General features: G+C 36.7%; 1 protein-coding gene across 2 annotated transcripts in view; it reads right to left on the bottom strand.

Annotated features, from left to right (window-relative positions):
- Positions 1-13570, bottom strand: part of LOC127626986 (carbonic anhydrase-related protein 10-like) — a 243382-nt gene that overhangs the window by 29632 nt on the left and 200180 nt on the right. For both annotated transcript variants that reach the window (XR_007968514.1, XM_052103165.1), the window contains exon 4: positions 197-382. Coding sequence is in view for 1 of the 2 variants with exons in the window: in XM_052103165.1 (XP_051959125.1) it covers positions 197-382 (186 nt within the window). In the remaining variant the exon portion in view is untranslated. The remainder of the gene's footprint in view (positions 1-196; positions 383-13570) is intronic.

The following is a 13570-nucleotide window of genomic DNA, read 5'->3' as shown; positions in this document are numbered from 1 at the left end:
CAAAATTCAGTCTCTAAGATTATGAACTATTCTATGATGGATGGGTTTGGCTAAACTATGCTTAGATTCAAGGAAAAACTTTGTGAAAATGTGATAATCCACATTTGGCTGGACAGTCCAAAAAAATGTAAGCAATTTTCTCGGTTTCAGTGTAGGCGTGTAGCCCACTCATGATACACAGGATTGGTAGGCTCACCTCCCCAGAGAAGGCCTGGCCATTGAGGAGATGCTCAGAGCCCTGTCCATCCTCACTGCCAAAGTGTAACCTGATCTCCTCAAGTCGGTGGCTGTACGTCAGTGGTCCACCAGAAATGTTCACCAGGTGCTCTTTGTCCAGTCGCAGTGATACATGGCGGCCTGTGTTGTACATTGTCCCTCCCACCTTTAGAAAAAAAGACAACAAAAAAAATAAATCACAAATAAATAAAACAAGTACTGCAAATCAAATGGGGGAAGAGAGTTAATTAGCCTTGTGTTGATCTACTTCAGGGTGACAAAAGCCAATCAAACATCAATACATTTTTATTTTTATAGCACTTTTCACAGCACACATAATTTCAAAGCAGCTTTACAGAAAATTATGCTTTAACAGAAAAAGCTGTAATATAGTAATGTATTTGAGTCATAATAGTGCAGTTTAATAATAATAATAATAAAAACATGATTGTAAACTATGCCTTAAAATAAATTATAATATATTTAGACCCCCAGTGAGCAAGCTGATGGTGACTATGGCCAGGAACACAAAACTCAATAAGATGTTGGTTAAATGGAGAAAAATAACCTTGGGAGAAACCAGGGTCACTGTGATGGTCAGTTCCCCTCTGGCTAAAAAGCATGAATATAATGCCAATATTAGTTATTTATGTGTTGTACAAGTCAAGACTTAAAATTAGTAAACTAAGTAAGAGTTAGGGGCCAATGTTTAAACACAAAGATTTTGTATTTACTGTAAGATTAATCAATGGCAAATGCGTCTGTAGATGTCATTAGACAGCAAGACATTTTTATTGTGTTTAATTGCTGATTTCCCAATACAAATGTACACATATAACTCTATCCATAATCTGCCAATCTTTTACCATGGAAATTAAAATGGCTGTATTTTCAAATGGCTGTCTCCCTACCAGATTCCTCATAAAAATATCTATCCCCTAAATACTTTCAAAAACCATAGCGGTCATTCCCACCTTTGGAAAAATATAAACTGGAGAGTACAAAATATTTCATTCAAACATTTCATACACATTTATTTCATATTAGAGATGCACGTATACCATATTTTTAGAGATTGGTACGAGCACAGATGCATACTTTTTGGTACTCACTGATTCTTTTATTTTTTGTAATGATTTGAGGATAGCATATTTAATATTTTCAAGGACTATAGGAGACTACATGCTGTACATGCTGAGGGAACCGACAGCAATCAAGTACATTTGCAGAGACAAGCAAGCATATTGAGCATATTCTAATGTCCTCACTCTTATATTTGTGAATCATTAAAATTAAAAATCCAATCGTAGTTCAGTGATCCACAAACTGCCCAAAGCTACTCGCGAGAGAGGAAAGTGCGCTTTACACATTTGAATGTTTGTCGGTGTCTCTGCACGTGCTCTATGAATGTGCTTAATTTCCGAGCACAACAACAGCTGTACACAGTTAAGGCCTATGTGTGTTGCGTGGTATCAGAGCATTTTAACAAGTACATGAGCAAGTGCAGAGCCCTAATTAAACTACATGTCAATACTTCAACAAAAAGAAAATTACCAGGAAAAAAACTGTTTAAAAGCAGCCCAACTTGGCAACCCTGTTCTACATACTAATTTTAAAGGAATAGTTCACTCAAAATGTTTAAAAATATATGACATTTACTCACCCTCATGTAGTTCTAAACCAGTTAGATTGAAACGCAAGAAGTTATATAAAGCAGAACGTCCAAGCTTCTCTTTTCCAATGCATGTAAGCATGGCTATCAAGACAGATTTTCAGTGAATAATGACTTGAATTTCAGTCTGTTCCAAACATACAGCTATTATCTAGCTTCAGATGACATGCAACATAGTGTTAGGTTGTATGGACTACTTGTATGGTTCTTTAATGGAGATTTTTTTTATCCGTTTTGGAGCTTGACATCCACTGGTCCCCATTCACTTTTGTTGTATGGAAGAGAGCAGCTCTGAGATTCTGTTAAACTTCTTCATTGGTGTTTAATAATATCAAAGGTTTGGAAAGACATTAGGGTGAAAGAATTTTCATTTTGGATGATCTATCAATTTAATATATCTAAACTTTTCCTGAAAAGTTGAAAGTTGGCTGTAATTAAATTATCCTTTCATTCTGAAACTACAGTAACATGTAAAAAATAAGCAAAGAAAGAAGTTGGTGTGACAGATGGTGGAACAAAAACAAAATAACTGTGTCCTCCGAGCCTGAAATGTGAGAATCTGCTTGGAATCGATTTGATCAGAGGTGCTAAGAAGAAAGCAAGAAGATACAAGAAGCCCAGATAGCAATCTCTATCAGTATATCTACTTATTTAAATATATTCAGGAGCTGCTCCAAAGTGAGACATTGATATTATAAACACAATTCTAGAAATTATTCCATAACTCTTATCTAGCCTTTTCTTTTCTGACTTTCTCTTCTCTTCCTTTCTTTCTGTCTGTCTGTCTCTATCTTTTTGTTTTACGACTTTGCCTTCAAAATAATTTTCACTCTCCAAATTCACAAAGAAAGAGGACTGACTACCACACATTGTAAATATTTGATAGAACCTCTGAAAAATCTATGATTTGTGTAGGTTAAAAAGAGAGAGAAAGTGGGAAAAAGAAAGAGTGTAAATAGGCGTGGCATGGAAGGGGGTATGAACCAGTCAAATGATTACCAGTCTTTGGCATTACCTTGCTGGACTCGCCCAAGAAAAGGGCAAGACATTTGAAAAACCCTGAAGAGGTAATTTCTCAATGATTATTCATGAACTACAGATGGCAAAGTTAGGAGAAAGGTGCACTTTCAATTAAGAAAAGCCCTGTCTATGTTACATGACATTCCAGCCAATGTGTGTGAGAAAATTTCTGCTAATGTCACAACTCAACTGAAGGATCACAAAAGCTGAATATCCATTCAACTATATGTATTTGTGAGCATTCTTCCATTATCGACAGCCAGTCTATGCTGACCTTCCTTAACACTGAACATGTATGGACTTCAAATTTTTTATTTTATTTTTATAATGTTCCCAGCAGATTTCAGATATCATAGAAAAACAGACCACAACAAATAACAGATATCTTGGAATGTGGATTTAGCCTATACACCTCCCACGGTTAGCCCAGTAGAGTTCAGATGTTACCAAAGTGTATGAATATCATTACATGGAGAACGTACTCTTCTCCCTTGACTTCATGCACTTGAGTTCTCATAAGGTTTTGTGTGTGCATTGCATCTTCTCAGCATTTTAATCTTCCCAAATGCATTGAGCTGTTTTGCTTTTCATTTCACCTCATAATTTGTATTAAGGAATTCAAAATCATGCTAGTAAATGCTCTGCTGCACTTTAATTTGTTGATCTGAAAATTTGATGGATAACAGATCACAATTACAAAATACCTCTGAGCCTGACAGTTTGGATTAAATTACACCTGATGCATTGTTGCATTGCAACTTATAAAGGGATCATATACATAACAAATAACTCACAGCAAAAAAATATTTTCTTGTATTCTACTGTATTTGCCTTACATTTCTCTAAAAATGAGACTTCATATCTTACTGAATGTCGTTTTGCTTCTCAATAAGAGTACCTTGTAGTAAATATGCCTTGTTTTAGATGCTTAGATATTACTTGAGAAAAATAAGACAACCATACTTACGAGTAAGCAAATGATATATATATATATATATATATATATATATTACAGTACACAATACAGAATGAAAAAAATAACTACTACCACAAGTACACAGCTCACAAGCACTCCTTCTGGAGATCTCTTTTCTATCTATTGTACTCAGTAACTTTTAGACCACCATCGATACTATCCCAAGATGGTCTTCTGTAAAGATCCAATAAACTTGTGTTTATGTGGGTGCAACATCCCTGCCAGCATCAAGCCATAGGCTAGTTGTTAGGTGTAGGTACTTCTCTCTGGTCAGGTCATCATCATTAGATGGTTTTGAAAGTAATATCATGAATGTTATTGTAATGTTCTTGTGAGACTGCAATGAAATAAAGAAATGAGCGAAGCACAGATTCTGTCAAGGGGATTGGCATTATGAGCTTCTGTAAGGATTAAAAGACTAATATCTTGATGAAAAGGATGTAAACTGATTCATTCTACAGTCTCCAATACATTGTAGAGATCAGATGTGTAATCCTCATACAGTAATGCTTCACTCACACTCATGAGAAAACCGGATTTCAGCAACATTTAAAAAATGTTTTAGTAAACAGTATTATAGGTGTTGTAAGGTATTTTATTTATTTGTTGAATAAAGTTAAGAGTAAGATGATAGTACTTAAAACACACAACAAACTGTATGTTAGGAAGATATGTTAATTAATTGGAAATCGTTCCAATGCAAGTGAGAAGAGCACAACTGACATTTATCACAAACAAAAACGACACACAAATGCACGCACACAACATATTCAGTGTTGAGGAAGCTACTTTGAAAACGGCAGGTTGCCAAACTTCAAGTTACTCTGATTTTAAAGTGGTTAAACGGCAATCAAGCTGCCCTTTAGAAGTGCACTACAGTAAACAGTAAAGCAAAAAAAATATTTTTCAACAGAACCTGTTAGTCAAAGTTGTGTCAAGATGCCATTTAGTGGAACCACACTTTCAGAACCTTAAAATGTTAAAGTTAAAATGTTCAAATGAAAAATTGCCAAAGGATAAAAAAAGGCAGAAAGCAAAGCAATGGAAGTCTTTCAAAACGAGCAGAAGAGATTTACTCAGAGAAAACTATGAACCATGCATGGCTGTTTACAAACTCAGTAATGTTTTGTTTTTTTCATTAGATTGTGACAATAATAGGTGTCCTCCTGTTCACTATATGTGCACTCCTTGTGCATCCAGACTCACTTGCTTGCCTGCCTGGTCTTTCGTTTCAACGTATCAATACATATGCAGGAAATGCAAACTTGCCTCTGAGACTAAATTCAATTTTGAATGGATGCAGTTTCTAAAAATTGTCATTAACGCTAATGCTGGCAGTTTTAATTGCTAACACACTGCTAAGCGGAGGATTACACATATGCTTCAGCATGCCACCCCAACACACCTTGCAAAAAATGTGCATTAGCAGAAATAATCCACATTCACATATCATATTATTTGGGTCCGAACCGCGGTCCGATTGCATCATCAACATGAATACAAGCAGCAGCTATTTACCACTGCAACTGGTGGTAACAACAAGACATCAGCATTGCTGTGTTATTAAAGTATTCATCTCTTTGGACTAACCACCAAAACTTTACATGCACGATACGCCAATGACGTATGTCTGCCTTGGATGCACTGAATGTGCAATGATGTGATGAACGTTAGCATCTGTGCTCTGCAACCCCACGGATGCATTGCAAAAGATGTGAAGAATGTCTGATGGGGATTTATTTGGAGACAAGCAGGTATGACAAATGCATTATACTAAAATAATTGAAATCGGGAACCTGCAAAGATGCAAAAAATACATCACGATTTGGTACAATTGCGTTCATATCAGCAGCGAACCGTACTGGAGATTGCATGAACCATACCCCAGACCACCTTTTCAAGTGGACTCGGGTGCACACCTGAGTATGAAAAACAGTGTTCACATCATCCAAACAACCAAACTTTGACACCATTCGAACCCGGGTGCACACCAAATGCGGTAGTTTGAAAGCACTCTTATAAGGACCTGCTAGTGTGTAAATCACCAGACAAAATATATTCCCTTTCAAGCAGTTTCCTTGATTGTCAGCAGCAAAGAGTCAGGCATATCTGCATTCCCATTTACTCTTTTTTTTGTATTATTAGTTCACCATAAGTTTGCTTGTAGGCTGACTGTCAGATGCGGCTAGCTACTATTTCCAAGTTCTGGTCCCACCAGAAAGGCATTAAAGGTTTCAGCATTAGAATTGAGACTGATCAAGCTGTGAATTTGTCAAAAGCCAGTCCAAAGTTTTTCTGCTGAAATCTGTTTGTGCTTACCAAAATTTGAATCACTGCCCCCAGTGACCAAAGCATTAAGAATTGTATCATGCATGGGCACATGTGAGCTCCAGTTTCCAGGTGAAATTTTCACAGAGTAAGTAGTATTTTGTAGATGTAAATTATAAATACAGTCAACAGGAATGCATATTTATTAACTCTACCCCTAACACAAACCCCAAACCTAAACCTAACCACCAAGGGAGTAAAAATTTAACAGTACAGTGAAAATGTTACCTCAGAATTGCATTCAACATTGTTAATGTGAATGGATTTACTTGCTGGTTCCCATTGGACCAGAACCCGTGTCTAGGATGTTGCTCACGCAACACAATATATAGTGCTAGATGGAAATGTGTTCACACTTGAATTTAAGCAAAATTTTCTAATGGGGTATATCGGTTGTCAGTAATTTGGCAAAATGGGGTCATTTCAGGGTAAATTAACTTTTGGAAACAACATGTCAATTTGTAGCCACAACAGTCAGCTTTGACAGTGTTTCCTACAGGATTTTGATTGTGCAGAAAGGGGCTCCTGCTACCACACAGAAATACTTGTATTTAAAAATGTGTATTCCTTTTTTAAATACATTTACAGAATAAAAACTACATTCTGAAACTGTTGTGGATATTTATTTTACTACACACTGTCATTTGAACAACCGTCGAGCCAAACGCTGACAAAACAGGCACTGTTTGGAGACATTGCTTGACGCAAGTGCCATATACTGGTAAATACATCTATATAACTAACAATTTACCAACATCACCCTGGTATAGATGAGCTACAGGTGAGCCTGAAACTGGACCCCCTATTCTGTTGTTAACTAGGCACTCTAATTCAGACAGACATAAAACAATAACTAATGTGATTTGAGTGTTCATTGACAAGTATATGTTGCCCTACTCCGTTGATAAAGATTTGGGGTTTCAGTGTATGATTAAAGCACTTGAGCCGAGTTACGACGTCCCTTCTTGTATCCATTTTAACAGCAAGGATATTCCTTTTATAGTGATGTACACCTTTCAAATGTTGAATATATGTTGAGTTGAGAATGAAATTAACTTTATGTTGACCCATGTAGCATAATAATGCAGGTATTAAGATAATAGTGATTTTGTAATCAGATAATTAATATTTTTTTTAACAAGATTTAACCATGGTTTTAGTATATAGTAATACTGTAGTTACCATGACAGAACACATGTCAGAAACCATGGTTCTGATACAATTAAACATGGTTTTGTCTATATAGTAACCATGGTTTTACTATAGTTTTAGAGTAACCATGGTTGAATTTGTGGGTACTATGTTTTACTTAAAATACCATGGTCAAACTATGATTACGGTAGAAAATCCATAGGGATTTTACACCAGGGGAAACCTGTTAAGAATTTGTAACCTAATAGAGTATACTTACTTTGGATTTGGCAGTAAAAAAAAAAAACATTTCTGAACATAGCAATTATCGAAATGTACTGAAACCATGACACTAAAACATTGATACAAACTGAACTGTGAGAAATGTGAACCTTTACAGCACCAGTAATTAGATTGATTTTGGTTTCACCAACCTCACAAATTTGTGTTTTTCAAAATACATTCAAAAAGTACACAACATAGAAACATTTTCAAATAATTTTGAGTCTGATATGTAAACCTCCTGTTTAGTGAGCGATTGAGTCATCCGAGTTGATTCTGTGAGGTAGGGAGATGTCTGATCGATTCAGTCCTTGATTCAGACTGACTCACCAATTGATTTTGCTTGATTCATTAAGAAGAACAAACATACTACATCTTTAGATTGAAAATTTGGTTTTGCCTTTAAGAATCTGTATCTACAAGTTTACTTACTGGCTATAGGATTCCCTTCTAGTAAGCTAGTTTTGTTTGCCATTTTTTTATTTAATAAAATGGGTTAATGCATATGCATAAATTTCCCTACTGCCTCTGCTAAGATTGCTTCTTTTGTTCCAGAGCCAGTTCAAAAAGTTTAATAATGAGACCCTTCAAAGGAGGAAAAGGAGAGGTAAACAGGGACGGATGAGGTTTGTGAAGGTCTAGTGGCTTTTCTGTAGCTCCTGACTCAAATTACTTAAAGCCAGGTGTCCCAGATTCAAGGTTCACTTTCAGGGCTATTATACAGTAATACTGGTATGAGTCACTATGGAAATAAACCAGAAAAGAACAATAGCAAAAAAAACATGTACATACAAAACACAACCCCTTCTGGTGAGCAAACAGTACACTTGTACATTATGTACAGTATATTTACCTACAGTACATTTATTATCTATTGTATTAAATTTTGTTTGTGGGAGGTTAAGTAGCGTAGAGACAGACTTAGTAATTAGGCATCCATATATTGCAGAATTTCACAAGGAATCTCCCTGAGGATGAAATCCGAATCCAAGCTCATAGATGCCAAATTTGCTTTGATTACAATGACAAACTAGATCAAGATCAAGAGCCTTTAAATTGGGTGTTATAAACCTGAACAGACTGTTACAATGAAAACAAGTGTAATCAAGTGACTGAAACTATAAACTAAAAACTATACTGGGAAAATCACAGAGGGATTATATAGCCTACTGCATCAAGTGTGGTAGATAGGTGTCAAGTGAACTGTATCATGGTCTGGTAGGGACAGCTGAACAAATGTTGGTTTTGTGGTGATACAGAACACTAAGTTCTAAGATAAAGAGAATCCACTGACTTCAAAGACTATTTTGAGAAACTGCCTTAGAGGCAGAGCAGACTGAAGATGAGAGGGAATATACAGTGATGCTCTAATAAAGCAATAAGCCAAGAGAAGGCCTGCATTACAGTGATTTTACAACAAAGTGGTGTTCTTAGGAACATGGAGAGCCTGAAACTCTCTTAAATTAAAATATATAAAAAAGACACAAATAAGTTACATTTATAAATAACAATAATACAAATTAACAAGTCTTCCACTATGTAAATAGTTTATTTGCCTATTTGTAGGCTGTTTATGGTTGGATACATTGGATATAACTAATAAAACAAAAATTATGTTAAAGGAATATTTCGGGTTTAATACATTTAAGCTCAATTGACAGCATTTGTGGCATAATGTTGGCATAATCGACTCATCCCTCTGTTTCATAAAAGTTGAAGTCACAGTGAGGCACTTACAATGGATGTGAATGGGGCCAATTATTGGAGGGTTTAAAGGCAGAAATGTGAAGCACACATTAATTATACTGTAAAAAGAATGTATTATTTGAGATATAAAATGTTTTACTGTCATTTTGGGGTTTTGCGGTTTGTTGACATTACATCGTCATGGAAATTAAGTTGTAAAATTTGCTATAACTTTACACAGAAAAGATTAGTAAGCAATTGTATCACACTAAAATCATGCTAACACATATTGTTTATATCTTGTTATGTCTCGTTAATACTGTCAATGGAGCTTGACTTGTATTAAACCCAGAGTATTGCTTTAACATAATACTTATGCATAATGCTTATGTCTTGTGGCTATACTTTTAAAACAGCATGCATTTAAGTATTTGTGGACTGGAACCATTCACTTATATTGTAAGTGCCTTACTATACCCACAATTTTTGTGGTAGTCAACATTATGACACAAATGCTGTCAAATCAGCTTAACTTATATTCAACATGGAACATTCCTTTAACAAGGGGGCAGCACATTGCTCTTTCTTTGCATTTTTTTTTTTTTGTGATATCAGTTAATGGTTTCTGTAATTCCATGATACTTTATCTTTATGTGGATAATATCAAAAAGTATAAAAAAAAGCTAACATTAATTTGTACCTAAGATCCAAATGGGTAGTTAAATTAAATGCATCTTAAAGAGTCTCTCAGACAGGGACAACGGCAGCGTTTTTGCATACGATTAAGGAGCCACGTCTGAAGTCCATCTGTTACCGTTGCATTCCCATCGCACTAATGCCAACACAGGCAACCTGATGCCACTCTGCAGCAGTTGACAAATTAACACTTAAACACACCCTTGGCTTGCCCGCAGCTGTGGAGAGCCAGACTGGGAGGGAAGAGGGTGGAGAATTAAAGGGCAGAGGAGCACATGGGTGTTATGGGCAGAAGAATGACAAATCCAGGATGTAAACTGATATTTTCTTCCAGGCTATAAAACTTGGGACACAGGAACCCTCATCCACCAAGAAATTCCTCAAAATCATCAATTTAATGACACCAAAATGGTGCCTTACAGTTTGAATCAACCTTGTGTAGGAATGCACATCAGTTTATTCTCAACTATCGTCTGAATAAAGGAAACCTTTCAGGATAGCACATAACCTTCCTTCAGACCCCTCCTTACTCATGTTATAAAAAAGGAAATACCACTTCACTTAATGGTCATCACATGACATTGCTATCTCGACCATCTGCAAGAGACTCTCCCAAGAAACTCTCAGGATTGCAATGGAAAGCATAGAATCCATAGGGTCCATAACGGTCTGGGGAAGTGTGTCACAGCATCATCGGACTGAGCTTGTTGCCATTGTAAGTATCCATTTCAGATCCTCCTCCCTTATGTGGTACCCTTCCTGCAGGCTCATCCTGCCATGACCCTCCAGCATGACAATGCCAGCAGCCATACTGCTTGTTCTGTGCGTGATTTCCTGCAAGACAGGAATGTTAGTATTCTGCCATGGCTAGTGAAGAGCCTGGATCTCAATCCCATTGAGCATATCTGGGACCTGTTGGATCGGAGGGTGAGGGCTAGGGCCATTCCACCCAGAAATGTCTGGAAACTTGCAAGTGCCTTGGTGGAAGAGTGGGGTAACATATCACAGCAAGAACTGGCAAATCTGGTGCAGTCCATAAGGAGGAGATGCACTGCAGTACTTAATGCAGCTGGTGGCCACACCAGATACTGAATGCTACTTTTGATTTTGACCCCACTTTTTTTCAGGGACACATAATTCCATTTCTGTTTGTCACATTTCTGTGAAACTTGTTCAGTTTATGTCTTAGTTGTTGAATCATTTAATGTTCATACAAATATTTACACATGTTAAATCTGCTGAAAAAAAGCAGTTGAGCAGCTGAGTTTATTATACATGTTGAAATAGTTAGTTTTAGCAAACTTTTTAAGAGGCCTTTACACAAAATATTGTAAATCAACTTTAAAAAAAGAGAGAAAGAGGTGATCATGTGACATCGTAAAGACACTTCTGATTGGCTCAAGACACATTTGGGGTGTGGCCAACCTCAACTCTACAAAACATCCCCTCCTAGGATGAACTCTTCTCTCTTGCTCTTCTCTTAGCCCTTCTTCGGCTGGCTTCTCTTTGGCGCCTCTCTGCCCAGGTTCCGCACAATGTAGAGTTCAGGAAAGCTCGGAACGCAAAGTTCCCAGAGGGGTTCTCTTCAATGCGCTATGACTCACACACATGACCCTTGCAGGAGGCCTCGTTTCAAAGCTCTGTCTGGCCATTCCAGCCCCGAACAATCCTGCATCAAAAACATTGATGTAGAAACACAAGAACTTTCTACGGACCCAGTCAAAGAACCAAAGCAATGCTTAATTTGTCAATTTTCCCTGAATTAATCATAATTCCCTTCTTGAGATAATATTCCATGTTGTATTACATATTTAATGGTGGATCATTTTTGTTCAGATTTGTAATCTGATCATTTGTCAATTATCCTTCATATAATGGTGGTCGAACATGGCCAAGATTCCTAAACTAATTACATTATACAACTATTACATATTATTGGTGATGAATGCTGGCAGTTGTAAATATACCCTGCCACAAAGTCGCTAATTTCCTACAATTTCACAGGACTGCTGTTGACAGTGAAGCGGACTCATTAGGATGCAGGGCAGAGGTGAGCTGTAAAACTGATGTCTTGCCACATATCATGGTGAGCTGGGACAGCAGGAACACATTTTCACTGGGAAGTTTACAGTCATAAGTTATTATAGGAGGCTAGGATGGGAGCAGGGGGTGGGCTAGGGATGTAGCCTAAAGCTTATGCTGATTTGGTAAAATGGCACTCAGCCACCCCTTATGAATTTGCTGTCATTGCATAACTAAACAACATAAAGGTAACACTTCAGGGGACTCCAATGAGTAAATAACCAATGCTAAGTGGCTTAGCAAGTCGTTGAATGTGAAACACTTCAAACTTCTTTCAAGTAGAGATTGATACCATTTCCAAAAATATATAAACAGGTGTAAAAAACCTCTTCAAAAAGATAATCTTAAGCCAATATCCCAAATGGCTTACTTCTGCACAATATACTTATGTCATTTTGTAGTGTATGTAGTGCTAGTAGTGTGTTCACACTGAAAAATGCAATGACAAGAAGAGTACTATGGGTACCTGGACGATACTTCTTCAACCACAAAAATGGAGTGTGGAATGTTGGACACTTCATGCATTCATGCAGCTTGCTCTACGTACTGGATGGGTGAAAAAGAAAACAACTGAAATTAATTGTAAATCTGGCACTGTAAATCTTTTCACTAGTGAAACTTCTGTGAAGACAGCACATTGCAAATGTGAGTTGATTGCTTTACCATCACCCCAAGCTATGTGAATATGTATGTGATTTGAGTTAAGCATTGTACTGAGGTTGGCTAATGTGCTAAAGCTAGCAGCATCACATCATGCACATTCAAAACATCTCTTCTTTCAGCAGAACTGTGAAATGTTTCCGTGTAGTGAAAATAAATGTTAGTGTTCTATTTAAGACAATATTACTCTCTGAAAATGTATTTACTAGATGTCCGAGTGCATAGCGTATACTGTAAGTGTACTGTGCATAGTGCATCATTTGAGACACAGCTTTTACTGTATATGCTGAATGGACAGTTGTGGTTAGATTTAAAGTTATGTATGCTCAGCTGGTAGAGCATGGAGCTAGAAATGCAAAGCTTATGGATTTGCTTCTCAGGGAATGCACAGGCTGATAAAAACGTATACCTCAAATGCACTGCCAGTCACTTTGTAAAAAGGCGTCTACCAACTGATAAAATATAAGTGTGCGTTTTCACAGCACTTTTTCTTTGAGACAAGTCTTTGTCAAAACTCTTACTGCACTCTAAATCTAGAGGAACAGATGTTTGCAACAAACAGAAGTTTTAATAAATATCTTTCTTATAAGCAAGTTGCAAAAAAACTAAGAAAGTTTATATTCTGTATAAAAATGTTGAGCATTGTAACACTCTATGAAATTAGTAATACAGTGAAAACTGTGCCTGTAGACCTGAATTTTTTAACATTTGATTTATTTATTTGCCTTGCCATTCAGATGAGTTCATTCTTCAGGAAACTGCCATTCTTGGCCTGAGGGTTTATTTTGAAGCAGAACTGTGTATTGAGGGCTGTTTTGAGT

This window comes from Xyrauchen texanus, chromosome 33 (genome assembly GCF_025860055.1).
Source record: "Xyrauchen texanus isolate HMW12.3.18 chromosome 33, RBS_HiC_50CHRs, whole genome shotgun sequence".
Lineage (NCBI taxonomy): Eukaryota > Metazoa > Chordata > Actinopteri > Cypriniformes > Catostomidae > Xyrauchen > Xyrauchen texanus.
The sequence above is the reverse complement of the archived record's forward strand: the minus strand, read 5'-3'. Positions and strand labels throughout refer to the sequence as shown.